Source organism: Mustelus asterias, chromosome 3, assembly GCF_964213995.1.
Source record: "Mustelus asterias chromosome 3, sMusAst1.hap1.1, whole genome shotgun sequence".
In the NCBI taxonomy this organism is placed as follows: domain Eukaryota; kingdom Metazoa; phylum Chordata; class Chondrichthyes; order Carcharhiniformes; family Triakidae; genus Mustelus; species Mustelus asterias.
The window spans coordinates 145137364-145155286 of record NC_135803.1 but is presented as its reverse complement, the minus strand read 5'-3'; the positions used below and the strand labels follow the sequence as shown (position 1 = coordinate 145155286).

General features: G+C 45.2%; 1 protein-coding gene across 2 annotated transcripts in view; it reads right to left on the bottom strand.

The window, feature by feature from the left end:
• The window catches only part of LOC144491685 (hyaluronidase-like), a 62084-nt gene that overhangs the window by 10181 nt on the left and 33980 nt on the right, over positions 1-17923 (bottom strand). For both annotated transcript variants that reach the window (XM_078209856.1, XM_078209857.1), the window contains 2 exons: positions 1788-2771; positions 104-193 (listed from right to left, as the gene is read on the bottom strand). In XM_078209856.1, coding sequence (XP_078065982.1) covers positions 104-193; positions 1788-2771 — 1074 coding nt within the window. The remainder of the gene's footprint in view (positions 1-103; positions 194-1787; positions 2772-17923) is intronic.

Sequence of the window (17923 nt, the reverse complement as noted above, 5' to 3'; positions counted from 1 at the left end):
TGCTGCCAGACCTGCTCAATTATTCAGTCTTTTTTTGTTTTTATTTTACTTCTCATTTGTCCTCAATTGAATGTGTTTACATGTCTGGGAATTAAATACCTACCATGGTGCGTGCAAAGTCCATATCCCCCCATAGAACCACTCCAGAGGCCCCCATGGCTGCACTCTCTCCAATGGTGTGAACCAAATCAATCTAAAAAAAAGACAGGTAAAGATGTGAATTATAGATTGGAAACATCAGGTACTCTAGATCGAGCTGAGTTTCAACTCATTAGAAGTTCAAACTATTTTTCATGTTATGTTAGACTACTTTACAACAGCACACGCGATAACGGAAAACAAAATGGGGAAGCTCCCTCATGCTGACTAAAGGGAATCTCGAGCCAGCTGATGGACAGTGCTCAAAAGCATCTCAAGGTTAGCTGTCTTTTCTTTTTGTCTCCTCATATAGAGTTCATATTAGATTAAAAATCTCACTGTGAGTGCATGTCTAGGTGTCCCCAAGGTTGTTATACTGCCACCTCTCGCAAGCCCTCCCTTTCTGATTCCTTTAAGATCCTTTCCCCTTTCTCAGCTTTTAGTTTCACCCTCTGCCACGTACCATTGCCTAACAGAAAGTGGGCAGTGACATCAATCCTGGTGCCTGTGAATATTGTCTTGATATCAGCTTGTGAGAGATGGAAGATTTCAATATGACTCCACATTTATTGACAGCTGAACGGAGTAAATAACAAAGGTGATGGAGAGTAATGCAGGGGGGAGGAACAGCTTGGAAACGATTTCCCCAGCATTGCTCTGGTGGGAAATCTATCTCACAATATATTAGTGTTTGAATACTTTGCTCTAAAGAGCTCATTGCTCCAACTACCTATTTTTTTCCCCTTGGGCTGGATTTTACTGGCACCCTTAGGATTGGGTTGGCTGGCAAGGCGAGAGGGGGAGGGGCATAAAATTGGGTACCTACCTGCTCACACTCACCAAAGTTTTACCAGTGGCGGGGGAGGCATCAGGAGGCCCTTCCACCGTTGCTGTTATTTTACCCGCAACAGGAGTGGCCTACACCAAGTGTGCAGCCTGGGAGTTTCACTGGGCAAGTTGGTGACTGGGCAAGGGGCGGTGCATCTCCTTTACAGGCCCCCTATGTGTCCAGGGGAAGCCCAACCCCATGGGTCCCACACCCCCTTTCCCTGCACATAGTGCCTCTCCCCACTTCTCCGTATCAACTATCAAAGGATTGCCAGTGAGCCTGCCAAAACATTGCTCAGTCTAAATTCCAGTCCCTTTACTTTCAAGTTGCGTATATCATTTTTAAGCTACTTTGATAGTTAAATGTTTTTCTATCCCGTCATACCTTAGCTCAAATTCCTTCCCTCCACGGCCAGCTTCAACTAGTCTCCAGAAAACAACAACTTGCAGTTTGATAGCAAAGGCACTTTGCAGAAGAAATTAGGAATACTTCTTAATGGAGCGCTAAAAGAGATGAGGAGGTGTAAGGAAGCAATTCCAGAGTTTAAAGCTCCATTGCAAGGATAGCTGAACATTCCAGAAGTTTTCCTAGCCAGCAGTACAGTGTAAGAGTATTGAAGGTGGAGATTTGTTTGCCTTTTTTGACAGTCTGTTAACACACCTTTGCTTGCAGCTTCATCTCCCTACAACAGGAAGAAAGCCCAAATGCAAAAACAGCTGAAACTGGGATTGAAATCAGAGTCTCGCAATCCATGCTACTAACAACCCAAATTATTTTATCAAACACCATTTGACTTATTTTGGAACAATGTGTTGCTTACCTCAGTGAGGAAGTCAAGTGTTTTTATGTATGAATATTTGGAATAGACCAAAACAGGCAGGGCATCTCTGTCTGGATCAAGGGCAGCAACGCGGAGAGCCTCTTCAATCTTGTAGTGAACAAACTTTTGAACTTTATGTGAGGACTTTAGGTCCTCAGGGATGTAGATACTGGGATACAGGCATCGCGACATCTTCCAGAGCCATGTTAGCTGATTATTTCTAGGGATATCTTTCTTATTACAATGACCAGTGTAATTATTTGGTGCATCTTCTTTGAAGTAATTATAGCAGTCTGGAAATTTATAAAAGCCCCAGTAGCCCTTTGGTCTCAGGGTCTGTCCTAGTTTTAGTGTTTGCCTCATAAACATCTGTGCAGCAGCTTCATATTGCTTCTTGGCAATCCGGAGAATCTCACTCTCAGGCAAATGTGGGTGTTTGCTTCTTACTAGCTCTTCAGATCTTTCCCTGTAGATATGTAGACGACCCCAGTTACGGTCCCAAAGTGGTCGCCACTCTTCCCAATCGATCACCGCAAGACCGTGGAAGTCTTGGTCCAGCAAATGGGCAATGTCTTCTGAAGCTACTGTGAGGTGGTTGGATAGACTGGCATCCTGCACAAGGCCACCATTCACTGGGATCTCCTCATTGGTATAGTATGGGTAGAGCCCCAATTTGTTCTTGTAAAATATGGTGATATTCTTCCCGACAAAGCTCTCATTTCCATTTTCAACAATATCAAAGACACTCAGATCCAAATCAACATTAAATTTAGTCTTACAGCCTGCAGTAGGTGTGTTCCAAATCACAATAAATGGTTTACTGTGGATCTTTGGTGAGGCCGATGTTGGTTTAAATTCTACCCCCCATATGTTGGCTGGATGGGTGGAGAGATAAAATAAAGTGCATGCGAGCAGTGCGAGGCCTGATAGCATGACTGTGGCTCTTTTCTCAGTAGCTGGTAAAGATCTCCCAAATAGATCATTCTGTAAGATATGAACCAAAAAAAGCTCATTTGGAAATCAAAGAAATGCCAAGTTATCAAACATTCTAGATCCACTGAATAATAGTTATGCACACAAACACTCTAGATCCATTATATAATAGATATGCAATGAAGGAGGACCGAAGTTTGATCCCTGTTCCGTGTTAAGTGGCCTCAGCCCGAACAGCATTTGGAATGCTACCATTGACCTGAGGCTATACCAAGTTTGTGCCTGTGTGCTGATACCAGATGACAGCAAGCACTTGTTCTAGTAAAATAACTTATTGATCAATACCTCACTTAAAGATGAAGAATACCCACTTCAGTCAAGTACCTGCACCGATAAAACGACACCGAGTAAAAATTAATGGGTTGTCCTGACTTTGTGTGATAGTATAAAGCAGGTGGTAGCTAATTTTATGATTGTTATTTGCACTGACTTCAGTTGAGAGAGACGTAAAGGGGCTGCTGTCTGGCTACCACCCAATTTTACACGACTGCACAAAGTCAAGATCTACCCCTGTGTCTTCACCAGTAGAGAAAAACCATAAAACAAACAGTTCTAAATCACCAAGGCTGACAATGATATTAGTGATGTGGAGATGCCGGCGTTGGACTGGGGTAAGCACAGTAAGAAGTCTCACAACACCAGGTTAAAGTCCAACAGGTTTATTTGGTAGCAAATACCATAAGCTTTCGGAGCGTGCTGCTCCTTTGTCAGATGGAGTGGTTATCTGTTTTCAGAAGCTGGTGGTGAGTCTCACAGTAGATAACCACTCCATCTGACGAAGGAGCAGCACGCTCCGAAAGCTTATGGTATTTGCTACCAAATAAACCAGTTGGACTTTAACCTGGTGTTGTGAGACTTCTTACAATGATATTAGTGGCATCTATTATTTTAATCTAAATGATAGCCTGTTAGAAGTTCAATACTATTACTCATTACAGCCTTGGCTCAAACATGGACAAAAGAGCTGAACTCGTAGATGATGTGAGAGTGATTGCCCTTGGTATTTGACCGAGTATGGCATCAACGAACCCTAGCAAAACCAGAATCTTTGGGAATTAAGGGAAAAACTCTCCGCTGGTTGAGTCATACCTGGCATAAAGGAAGATGGTTGCGGTGGTTGAAGGTTAATCATCTCAGCTCCAGGCCATCACTGCAGGAGTACCTCAGCTTAGTGTCCTAGGCCCAACCATTTTCAGCTGCTTCATCAATGACCTGCCCTCCATCATAAGGTCAGAAGTGGGGATGTTTGCAGATCACTGCATAATGTCCAGTACTATTTGTGACTTCTCAGATATTGAAGCAATCCACATCCAAATGCAATATCCAGGCTTGAGCTGACAAATGGCAAGTAACATTTGCGCCACACAAGTGTTGGGCAATGACCACCTCCAACAAGGGAGGATCTAACCATCGCCCCATGACATTGCTGAATCTCCCACTATCAACATCCTGGAGTTGCTATTGACCAGAAATCGTTGCTACAGAGCAGGTCAAAGGCTAGAAATTCTGTGGCGAGTAACTCATCTAACTCCCAAAGCCTGTCCACCATAGAACCCCTCCCATGTAGAAACAATCTGCACCAACTCTCCCTTCTGCCCTAGCCTCATAACCCTGTGCATTTACCATGGCTAATCCACCTAACCTACATATCTTTGGACTATGGGAGGAAACCGGAGCACCTGGAGAAAACCCATGCAGACACAGGGAGAATATGCAAACTTCACACAGGCAGTCACCCAAGGCCAGAATCAAACCCGGTTCCCTGGTGCTGTGAGTGCTAACCATTATGCCATCATGCTACAAGTCAGGAGTGTAATGGAATACTCCCCACTTTCCTGGATGAATGCAAATCCAACAACCCTTAAGAAGCTTGACACTATCCAGGACAAAGCAGCCCACTTGATTGCTATCTGCTCCACAAACATTCACGCCCTCCACCATCGACCAACAGTGGCAGCCATATGCACCATCAACAAGATGCACTGCAGAAACTCACTAAGATTCCTTAGGCAGCACCTTCCAAACCCATGACCACTACCATCCTGAAGGACAAGAGTAACAGTCACATGGGAACATTGGCACCTGGAGGTTCCCCTCCAAGTCAGTCATCATTCTGACTTGGAGATATAACGCCATTCCTTCACTGTCACTGTGTCAAAATCGTGGAATTTCCTCCCTAAGAGCACGGTGGGTGCACCTACACCTCAGGGACTGCGGCTCTAGAAGGCAGCTCACCACCAGCTTCTGAAGAGTGACTAGGGATGGTCATAAATGCTGGCCTAGCCAGCATCACCCACATCCTGTAAATTAATTATTTACCCTCAAATGTTGGACGTTAATAATGCCAGTGTGCAACAGGTGATTGTTAAGATTGGTGGAGCTCAATTCAGCAGTTAAATAGTCCACAAAGTGGGCAATTGGTGTGAAAAACTCCAGGTTTTGCTGAGACATGTTTTTCTGGCAACAGGTCTCTTTAAGCTATTACAGATTCCATAAAAATGTAGCAGTAATTTTCTGTCCCTTCTCTTTGTGGTAGACTCCACAGTGCCTGCCTCCCCGAATTCCCACCAGAATCCACCGATTCTGGAAACTACGTCAGAGTCAGCTATTTGTGGAGTCTCCTCCTCCAGTGAGTTGTTTAGTTGTCCACAGCCATGAGATGATGGATGTGTGCAAATTAAATAGGTCTGCTGAACTAATGCCCCAATCCCCGCTCTAAAATCATGATTTTCAAACCTAATGTGTAATGGATTAATATTAAAATAATAGTGTCATGCTTATGGATTAAAATGTTGCTCATTAAATGGCTGCTCATTAAGTGTAATTACTGTTCTTTATTTCCAATAATTTTCTCCTCAAACTATTGAAGAACAAATCTGCAGGGAAGTTACAAAGCGATGCAAACATTATAATGGGGGATTTTAATTCCCCTAATTACTAGACTGGGACAGTAGGAATGTTAAGCAAAAGTTCCTGTGTTCTGGAAAATGTTCTCCAGCAGTCTGTGTCCATTCCAACAAGAAAGGATGCACTGTTGTTGGACCTGATTCCTGGAAATGAGATGGGCCAAGTAGTTCAAGTGTCAGTAAGGGAACATTTAGGAGACAGTGATTATTGTATCATAAGGTTAGGATGATGATAGGAAAGGATAATGGGCAATCCAGAGTAAAAATAATTAAGTGGGGGAGAACCAACTTCATTGTGCTGGTAATGAAAGATTGGCAGGAAAAACTAGAGCGGAACAATGGGTTGGGGCTATCCTTATTGGGGAGTGATGGCCTAGTGGTATTGTTGCTAGACCATTAATCCAGAAACTCAGCTAATGTTCTGGGGACCTAGGTTCAAATCCCGCCACAGCAGATGGTGGAATTTGAATTCAATAATAAATAAATACCTTGAATTAAGAATCTACCGATGATCATGAAACCATTGCTGATTGTCGGAAAAACCCATCTGGTTCACTAATGTCCTTTCGGGAAGAAAATCGGCCGTCCTTACCTGGTCTGGCCTACATGTGACTTCAGAGCCAAAGCAATGTGTTGTTGACTCCCAACTGCCCTCTCAAGAAGGGCAGCTAGGGATGGGCAAGAAATGCTGGCCAGCCAGCGATGCCCATGTCCCATGAATGAAAAAAAACCTTTCGCAAACACCTCCCCTGAGTCTAGAGTAGAGTGGAAGATTATGACCCTGCAATTTCCATTCTCATTTCCTTCAATATCCTTGGATGCATCTCACCTGGTCCTGTTGTCTTATCAGCTTTCAAGACCGACAGGCTAAACAGGAATGGTACAGGCATAGTCAAGGTGTTGTTCTTTAAAATGGAAAGGTAGAGCAAACAAATCCAGACCTCCCTCAATTAAAAGTGAGGTAGAAATTAAGAAAAGGTGTGCTTATGATAGGTGTCAGGTAGAAAATACAGTTGAGAACAAAGAGGAGAGGTGAAAAAGCATATGAGAGAAGTGAAGAGGAACAATAAGAAAAGATTGGCAACTAACATAAAGGGGAATCCCAAAGTCTTTTATAGGTGTATAAATAGTAAAAAGTTGGTCAAAGGAAGAGTCGGACTAAACAGGGACCTAAAAAGAAAATTTACACATGGCGGTTAGGAGCATAGCTGAGGTATTAAATGAATACTTGGTATCCATCTTTACTAAGGAGATAGATGCTACTTAGTACATGGTGACAGACAAGGAACCTCTATCCCTAGAAGGGTTCAATATTGATGAGAAAGTGTTGAATAGACTGTCAGTCCTGAAAGCTGACAAGACACCAGGACCAGATGAGATGCACCCAAGGATATTGAAGGTCGTGAGAATGGAAATTGCAGGGATGCTGGCCATAATCTTCTGGTCTTCTCTAGACTCAGGGAGGTGTCAGAGAACTGGAGAATTGCAAAAGTTATGCCCTTGCTTGAAAAAGGTTGGAAGGATAGCCCCAGCAATTACAGTCAGTTTAATATTAGTGGTGGGCAAGCTTCTAGAAACAATTATTTGGGATAAAATTAGTAGTCGCATAAAAAAATGTGGGTTGATTAGGAACAGCCAGTATGGATTTCAAAAGGGGAAATCATATTTAACTAATTTTCTGGAGTTTGTTGAGGAGGTAACAAATAGGGTTGATGTGGGTAATGCTGTTAATGTGGTGTACTTGGACTTTCAGAAGGCATTTGATACAGTGCCACACAATAGACTTGTGAGAAAAGTTATAGCTCATGAAATGAAATGGACAGGAGCCACATGGATACAAAATTGGCTGAATAATAGGAAGCAGAGATAACGGTCCTTGGATATTTTTCGAGTTGGAGAAGATTTACAATGGTATTTTCCAGGGGTTGGTATTGGGACCCTTGCTTTTCCAATTATATATTAATAATCTGGATCTTTCTTCAAAGTTTGTGGATGACACAAAATTTAGAAGTATCGTAAACTGTGAAGTGGAAAGTGTAGAACATTTTGTGCACTAGATGATTACTTGAATAGGAACAATTTGCATAGGTACGGGGAAAAGGCAGGGGAATGGCACTAAATCATGATGCTCGTTTGGAGAGCCAGTGCAGACATAATGGGCCAAATGCCCTCCCTCTGTGAAATAACAATTCTGTGATAATTATGTTAAATCAATGATATGAAATACACAGCGCAGAAACAGGTCATTTAGCCTAACCAGGATTTATGTTCCACTGAATCATAGAATCTAAAGTGCAGAAGGAGGCCATTTGGCCCATCAAGCCTGCACCGACAACAATCCCACCCAGGTCCTGTCCTAGCCCCGTAACCTCACATATTACCCTCCTAATCCCCCTGACAAGGGGCAATTTATCCTGGCCAATCTACCTAACCCACACATTTTTGGACTGTTGGAGGAAGCCGGAGCACCTGGAGGAAACCCCCGCAGACACGGGGAGAATGTGCAAACTCCACACAGTCACCGAGGCCGGAATTGAACCCAGGTCCCTGGCGTTGTGAGGCAGCAGCGCTAACCACAGTGCCACCATGCCACCCATCTTTCCTTATCTAACTCTATCAGCATAACCCTCTATTTCCTTCTCTTTCAAAAAGTCATTTAGACTTCCCTTAAATGCATGTATATGTATAACCACTTCCCTCAGTAGAGTGTTCCACTTTTGCACCAGTCTCTGGTTTCGACAGGTTTCTTCAGTTTGATTTCTTGGTGACAACCTTGCATTGATGGCCTCTGGTTTTCTTGTCCACAAATGGAAACATTGGGGGCGATTTTGAATCCGTACCTTCTGCAGGAATGGCAGGATATGCTCAGAATCCAGAGAGTGCGTTTCATGCTGGCCAGTTTCCAAGTTCCAACCTTACCAGCCCCGTCGCCAGTGGAGTGGCGTGAAACCCGCTGCGGGACTGCAAAACGCTCATTTTAATACATTAGCATGTCATTAATGAGCAATCTCTCCAGGACTTCCCTCCCTCACTGGATGTTATGTCGGCACCATTTACAACAGGTCTACCGAAGCATGAACTTGGCGCCTTCATCTTTTAGACGTGAGCACTCAGACAGCCAGCTCCCTCCGCGGTGTTCACTGCTCAGGGGGCACCGGAGAGGACTCGGGGGATGCAGTTAACTCAGGGTCCAGAATCGCCATTTTGGGGAGAGAGGTCAGGAGGGGTCAATTGCAGGCTTCACTTTTCTTTCATGTCAGGGCACCCCTTGCTTTAAAAGGGTTGTGAGGGCTGGTTTGCAGGCAGCACTTCCCATGTCCTCCTTCCTGGGTTCCTGTCCATATCACAGCGGAGGGAGTGCCCTTCCTTAGTGGGGCTGGCAAGAGGGTGAGAGGGAATAGCACTGCTATTCTCACACTCCACAGAGATGAGACGCACGGATGTTCCCCCAAGCTTGGTGGCATGAACAGACAGGACGGAGACTCTCTGAGTGCACAAAGTGAAATTTATTGCCAAACATTCAAAACAAAATGGTGACCTATCTACATTGGTGCCTATATTCACCCAAGTGCCTACTGTTTCTCAATCTTCCTGACTCTCCCACGATGTCTAGGTGTATTTCCAGGATCCACAGCGGAGGTTGAGGTGGCCTGCTGACTTCCACATCCCTCTGCCTCAGCTAACCCTGGCGGGCAACCCTGGGGGGCCGGGACCTTGAAGATCCAGGTCTGCTTTCAGGACAACACAGATGATTGATTGCTTCCCTCTCCAGTTCAGGGGCTGGAGGTGTGTCACTCACAGGGAGGGTGGTGTCAGATGGGCTGGAGACACCCACGGTTCCCTGGCTGGAGGCCCCCAGGCTGTACTCCTGCTCATCCTCTTCCCTTCAGATCCCCAGGGGCCCTGGGTTCCTCCATGAGATGGAGGTGCAGCTGGATGAGATCTAGGAGCCCCAACGTCCTTTGGCAATGACACTCGTGGATTCCCACCAGCGGGTGCACCAGGCACCAAAGCCCTACATCATGGTGCAGACATCTCCTGCCATGGAGTGCATATCTTGCACCAAAGTCTCCACCGCGGATGCCAACCTCGCAGTGTTGGTCTTGTTGCGCTGCAGTGATGGCATCTCCTCAGATAGAAGGCGATGGCACTCCTCCAACGGCCTTGCTTTGGAGGGCTGCTGCTGTCATCCCTTCCTGATACTCATGACTCTGCCTTTGAAGCTCCAGCAGCTGTGGGATGACCGGTCCCAGAAGCACATCATCCGCAAGGGGCTCAGCGGAGTCCTGGGCCCTGGCATCCCTTTGAGTGCCGGTTCTATGGGATGTCCCTGTCTCCACCTACTGTGGATCTTCAGCTGTGAGGTGCTCGCCAGTGAATGACCCAGAGGCCTGCCTACTTATTGGGCCCACCGAAGTGTGGTTATCTGCACTGGTTCTGGGTGCGGGTGACAGCTGTGACGCCTCCTCAATGCGAGGTTGGAGAAGTCCTCCTTGGAGCTGCTGGAGTCCAGTGGGTCCAGGGGGCACAAGGATGGTCCAGCCTGTTCCAGAGGTCAGTCAGAAGGGAGATGGCATCAGTGCATTACAGGGGATACGGAGGGAACATTGATCACTCACTCGAGACCTGAGGAATAACAGCATATGTGCTGAAGATTCTCACATTTCTCTGCTGCCCCCACTTCACCAGCAGTGCAGGCACGCTCTTCCTCCTCTGCGGCCAAGTCGCGCTCCTCAAAGTGTGTAAGGGTTTGGAGATCCAGTATTGCTCCAGGTGGCTGTGCCTGCTCATGTGCATTGTGATAGAGTTTGTCCTGCAATGACACAGATGGGGAGAGTGTAAGTGGGAGTGTTGACATTTAAGATGGCGATGAGGTGTGGTAAGCGTGGGGCTTAGGTGCGAGCCGGAGTGTGAGGAGCATAGCAGCGACTGGGGGGGATTGTGGAAGGGAGGTGGGGCCTTGTGCCAGGTGTTAGCAGAGGACAAGGTGGCTGAGTGAGAGAAAGGGTTGGAGGTGCAAGGATGAAGGTGCAAGGCTTTGGGGTGAAAGGGGGTCCAGTGGGAGACTGGGGATGGTTCACTTACCCTGGCTGAGCGATGAAGATCATTCATATTCTTTCGACACTGCTGTCCCATCCTCTTCTAGAGTGCACATGCACTGACCAGGGCTGCCACTGCATCCCAGGGTCACCCTGTTGGACTGCAGTCGCTGAAGTGCGGGTACAGCATTTCCCTCCTCTGCTCCACTCCATCCAGCAGTCTGTTCAGGGCCCCCTCCGAAATGCCTTCCTGCCTGCCATCCCCTGCAGTCATTGTGGAACAAGCGCTGGGGAGTCGTTTATATGGAGCTCCCCAGTGCGTGCAGCAGTTAAGCCGTTATCTGGTGGGTGAATCAGAGGGAACGCGCCGCTCCAGCGGCGTGAAACTCATGGGAATAAAAATTAACACGAATGAACCGTAAGATTCAAACCAAAGACACGCTGGCGCCGTCAAAGGGGAACGCTCGTTTTTTGCACCAGAACCAACAATCTGCCATTTTTTGGTAAGATTTTGCCTACTTTCTCAGTGTCTAAAACATTCCTTAAGTTTAAGGACCTCTATTAGGTCATTCTACAGCCTTCTCTTTCCCAGAGAAAGGGAACCAGCCTATTCATTTTCCCTTGCAGTTTCTGGTACCATTCTTCTCATTTCTCACACTCTCTCCCATGCCTCTTGATTGTCTTTATAACAGTGACCAGAACTGTGCATAGTATTTCAAGTATGGTCTAACCAAGGTTCAATACATGTTCAGCATAATGTCTTTATTTTTCAATTCCATTCCTCTGGAAGTAAATCCGAGTGTTTGCTTTGCTTTTTTATGGCTGCTTATTTTCCAAGTAATGCACCATATGCGCATTTAGAAAGGAATAAACTCATTAACGATAGTCAGCATGGTTTTGTGAGAGGGAGGTCATGCCTCACTAACCTGGTGGAGATTTTTGAAGAAGTGACTAGAAACTAGAATGGTTGACGAGGGAAGGGCCGTGGATGTCGTCTATATGGACTTTAGTAAAGCGTTTGACAAAATCCCTCATGGTAGGCTGGTGAAAAAGGTTGGATGTCATGGGATAAAGGGGGAGGTGGCTAGATGGGTGGAGAACTGGCTTGGTCACAGAAGACAGAGGGTGGTAGTGGAAGGGTCTTTTTCCGGCTGGAGGCCTGTGACTAGTGGTGTTCCGCAGGGCTCTGTATTGGGACCTCTGCTGTTTGTGATTTATATAAACGATCTGGAAGGTGTAATTGGGGTGATCAGTAAGTTTGCGGACGACACAAAATTGGCAGAACTTGCAGATACTGAGGAGCATTGTCAGAAGCTACAGAAGGATATAGATAGGCTGGAAATTTGGGCAAAGAAATGGCAGATGGAGTTCAATCCTGATAAATGCGAAGTGATGCATTTTGGTAGAAATAATGTAGGGAGGAGCTATACGATAAATGGCAGAACCACAAAGGGTGTAGATACGCAGAGGGACCTGGGTGTGCAAGTCCACAGATCTTTGAAGGTGACGTCACAGGTGGAGAAGGTGGTGAAGAAGGCATATGGCATGCTTGCCTTTATAGGACGGGGCATAGAGTATAAAAGTTGGGGTCTGATGTTGCAGTTGTATAGAACGTTGGTTCGGCCGCATTTGGAATACTGCGTCCAGTTCTGGTCACCACACTACCAGAAGGACGTGGAGGCTTTGGAGAGAGTACAGAGGAGGTTTACCAGGATGTTGCCTGGTATGGAGGGGCTTAGTTATGAGGAGAGATTGGGTAAACTGGGGTTGTTCTCCCTGGAAAGACGGAGGATGAGGGGAGACTTAATAGAGGTGTATAAAATTATGAAAGGCATAGATAGGGTGAACGGTGGGAAGCTTTTCCCCAGGTCGGTGGTGATGTTCACGAGGGGTCATAGGTTCAAGGTGAGGGGGGGAGGTTTAACACAGATATCAGAAGGACATATTTCTACACAGAGGGTGGTGGGGGCCTGGAATGCGCTGCCAGGCAAGGTGGTGGAGGCGGACACACTGGGAACGTTTAAGACTTATCTAGATAGCCATATGAACGGAGTGGGAATGGAGGGATACAAAAGAATGGTCTAGTTTGGACCAGGGAGCGGCACGGGCTTGGAGGGCCGAAGGGCCTGTTCCTGTGTTGTATTGTTCTTGTTCTTATTTTTTCCCCCAAAATGCAACATTATCAGTTATCTATGTTGAAATTCATTTGCCAATTATATACCCATTCTGAAACTTTGTCAATGTCTTCTTGCAATTCATTGAAATCCTCCTCAGTAATGACTATCTGGTGCCATCTGCAAATTTAGAAACTGTGGTTTTGATTTCTAAATCTAACTTGTTAACATTAAGTGTGAACACAGTGTCCCCATCACTGATCCATCTGGGACCCCCCACTTCCTCCTTCTGCCACATTGTGTTGCAACCCTACACAAATGATCAAGATCTCTACCACATTCTTGCTCAACTTTACAGCTCATGGTTGTTGAAAATAGCTTACATGCTTCTTAAATTCAGTGCAGGTATCTCTACACTTCTGCATATTTCACATATATCGTACGAATACTGTTTTCCATGCTTATGTTTAACTAGTATGTAACACATGTATACTGACTCCATCCATGGTCTACTTTCATACAGCATATATGTCTAATGACCATACTATTTAGTCCAACCTGTGTCTACATAGATCCCACAACTTCAATTTGGTGCAATCTCTATTTTCCTATCATAACTTGCAGCAAAAATACTTTACTCAAATTGCATCATTAATATCTGGTTAATTTTCTGGATTTGGAGATGCCGGCGTTGGACTAGGGTAAACACAGTAAGAAGTTTAACAACACCAGGTTGAAGTCCAACAGGTTTATTTGGTAGCAAAAGCCACACGTGTGGCTTTTGCTACCAAATAAACCTGTTGGACTTTAACCTGGTGTTGTTAAACTTCTTACTGTACTAATTTTCTGGAGCCACATTTTTAAGTGTTAGTTTTCTCCAGCCGTTTTTACACCTTAGTGGTACTCTTGAGTAAAAATAGTTGTTGATTCTTGCTGCAAAGAGGCCAAACGATAGTCTTTTCACTGACTACATGCGGTGTAAGTACTCTTATTTTAATAACTGAAAAATAACCGTACTTTCATAAACATCACCAATAATTGTTCTGTTTTTAAAGGCAGATTTAGATAAACCTCAGGGAACAGGAGCTCCGATTCTACAAGCTGTCATTATATATATTTTGTAAAGCGTTAAAAATGTTTTATACACAGCCAACATGTGAAAGACTTACCACTGTCTGAGCTAGTACTTCTATGTCTCCCAGCAGAAAGGCTGAAGAAACAAACTTGACTTTGCCCTTATCTATTGCTTCATCACATCCTGAGGATGTTTCAGAGTAACTTGCAGCCAATGGCTGCTTCATGTTGGGAAACCCTGCAGCCAATGGTCTTCTGTGGAACTCTTAACAGTGGCTTTCTTCGACACAAATTAACAGCGATAAGATTACACTTACATTTTGAGATAACTGATTCTTAAGCTGATGGATAATCGCCTTTAAGATAGTCTTTAAAACCTACTTGTTTGACTCGGCTTTTAGTCATCTGCCTGATATTTCCTTTGTTGACTTGGTGTTGATTTTTTTTTGTCTGTCCAGTGATGTGTCTTGGGATGTTTTAAACGGATAGAGAATTCTTTATTGAAAACTTATGGTGGTGGCAGGTGTCAAATTGATGATACAAATAAAACAAGTAATCATGATTCATAATAGTTACAATCAAATAAATACAATTGTATAAAATAATAAAAGGATTGCACAATTATGATAACTCCAGTATTCAAATAATTACAATATGCGGCAAAATGCAGGTCTCCTTAATCTACGGAATAAAAATGTAAGTTTTAAGTTTTTTAAGTTTATCAATTAGTGTCACAAGTAGGCTTACTTTAACACTGCAATGAAGTTCCTGTGAAAATCCCCTTGTTGCCACACTCCAGCGCCTGTTTCGGGTACACTGAGGGACAATTTAGCATGGTCAATTAACCAGCACGTCTTTCAGACTGTGGGAGGAAACCAGGGCACCCAGAGGAAACCCACACAGACACGGGGAGAATGTGCAGACTCCGCACAGACCAAGCCGGGAATTGAACCCAGATCCTTGGTGTTGTGAGGCAGCTGTGTTAATTACTGTGTGTGCCAAGGTCTAAAAAGGTCTACTCTAGGGCACTCTTCATCTGTATTAATGTCCATGCTGTCATGTTGAATTCATTAAAAACTTAAACACTTGTAAAGATAAAGTCGCTATTGCCCCAGAAGACCATAGGCTACTCACTCCTTTGAGGGGAAGAGCTGACTGGCGGTCATTTAAACTGAGGATCACCATACCTCAGGTGAGGGGTAAGTTTGAGAATAACCTCCACCGATGTGGGAATTGAACCCACGCTGTTGGCATTGCTCCACATCACAAACCAGCCACCCAGCCAACAGAGCTAACCGACCCCCTTAATTCTTTCAAGCTTGTTCACATACTCATTGGTAAGTCTTACATTCCATACAGATACTCCATATTTAAAAATGTGTTTTACAGATTAAACGGATTGGTGTGATGCTTGAGAATGGTAGTGGAAGCCGAGGTGATTCAAAAGGAAATTGAATGGGCACTTGAGGTAAACCAATGGGAATTGAGTGGGGAGAAGGGGACTGACTAGATTGCTGTACAGATCCAGCATTGATCTGATGGGCCAAATGGCCTCCTTCTGTGCCGCAATGATACAATGAAGGGGCAGCGAGGTGCAGATGTGTAATAGGTGGGGTGGTTGGTAACCAGCTCATTTTAAGTAGCAACAGCCATTACAATCCCATAGTAGTGATTTTCCAGGTCTTCCTGTGGGTGCTTCCTATTGCAGATAGAAACCCTACAGGAAACATTGCAATAAAGCAACAAAAAAGATGGTTTTCCTGAATCTAGTTATAAACCAGTTGGGTTTAAATGGTGGGCTCAAACCTGGTTAAGACAAATCCTTGATGGTGTACTGCTTTTTGGTTTAGCATGATGAGACACCAGGAGTGTCCATTATTTCGTTTTGAGGTCTGATATTGAGACTAACAATGGACCACAAAATCAGTGATAGTAAACCAACTGGAACAGTTTATTAACACATCTTACTTCAAGCACAGTCAGCTTAAGATTGCCTGGGCAAGCTCCACCCAGGGTGGAGCTCGGGTCCCGGGTCACCTGACCCATTTTCTTAAAGGGCATGCCCCAACATACATAACACTCCTCCCTCTTTACTTCAAAACCCCCAAATAATGTAGATACATTTTTAGCACAATTATATAAATACGCAATTCAACTATATATAAAAACATGAACATCAACTGTGAATGACAATATCAACGTCCAATAAAAGGTCCACATAGACACGATCAGTCTATCTGGAGGACGAAGGTTCCTGGATGACTATCTCGTTGCCACCTGGCTCCTCTCAGGTGTTCTTCCCCGCATTTCCAGAAGCTCTCGATCTTCCTCTCTAAGCTGGCTACTGCCTTCAACAGCTTCTGTCGACATTTCCTCTCTGGTCAGAACTTCCCCAGTTTCAGGAACACAAGGCTGAGTCAGTTCCTCAGGGCCCTCTTGCAACAGTTCCATGTCAGGGAGCATTTCCCTTCTGTGATGTGGAACAGCCACCAGCTGATCCGTGTATCACCTCCAGAGCCATTCGTCCTGGGTCTGAACAGTGTATGACATTGGCACTGTCTGGGCCACCACGGTGGCAGGAACCCATTTTTCCCCCACCATGTAGTTCCTTGCCAATACGGTTTCTCCCTTCCCGAACTTCCTTATCTTTCCTTCTCTTTTGGCCATCTGCCCTTTTTGGTTCTTTGTTACCACTTCTCGTGTCTCCTGTGGCCGCATCAGGTCAGAAGTGGTCCTCAATCTGTGGCCAAACATCAACGATGCTGGGGAAACTTGGGTCATCACATGAGGTGTGTTGTGTGATATGTGCTTAAGAATCAATTCACTCGCCTTCCAAGGGAACCCACCCCTTGGGAAATCTTCAGTGCCTGTTTCAAGGTCTGGATAAACCTTTCGGCTTGGCCATTTGTTGCAGGGTGGTATGGAGCCGACTTCAACCTGGCAAACCCCTTGTTGGTCGAGGTAGTTCAAATTCCTTTGCCTCAAACTGTGGCCCATTGTCATTCACGATTTGATCAGGGCTTCTAAAACAAGCACTTAGAATTCATAGAATCCCTACAGTGTAGAAGGAGGCTATTCAGCCCATCGAGTCTGCACCGACCACAATCCTATCCAGGCCCTATTCCCATAACCGCTCATATTTAGCCTGCTAATCTTCCTGGCACCAGGGTTAATTTAGCATGGCCAATCAACCTAACCCGCATATCTTTGGGTTGTGGGAGAAAACCGAAGCAACCGGAGGAAACCTATGCAAACACGGGGAGAATGTGCAAACTCCACACAGACAGTAACTTGAGGCTGGAATTGAACCCGGGTCCCTGGCGCTGTGAGACAGCAGTGTTAATCACTCTGTGACTGTGACGTCCAAACAACTCATCTTTGGTCTTATCTGGACACCAAATTCATATTGCAACTTCTGGCCATTTCGAGTGGGCATCGACCACCACCAAAAACATCTTTCCTTCCATTGGATCTGCGAAGTCTACATGGATCCTTTGCCAAGGAGCTTCAGGGCATTCCCACAGGTGGAGGGGTGACAACAGCGGAGCTTTCCGCACTACCGCACAGGATTCAAAAGCACCTGCCTCTTCCTCAATCTGGGAGCGAACACTTAGCCACCAAAAACAGCTCCTGGCAAACTCTTCCATCCGCACCACACCTGGGTGCCCTTGTTGCACTTGATCCAGCACCTTGCTTTGCAACATGGGAGGAATGACCACTCTCATATCCCATAAAAGACATCTGTCTGTTACAGACATCTCCCACCTCTTTCACAGGTAGGTACTCAAATAAGACAGATTTCTATGAATAGTCTTCCTTTGTAAGACTAAATCCATTACTTTACTTAAGACTGGGCTGTTTCTTGTTGCATTCCGATCCAGGGTCGCTGATACAGGTACTTTATCGTCTAGGTGATAACACATAATTTTCAAATGCCAATCAGGAACATCCATTCCTACCGGGAGAGGCAGCCTTAAAAGTGCACAGTGTTCCCATGATGTTCAGATTGT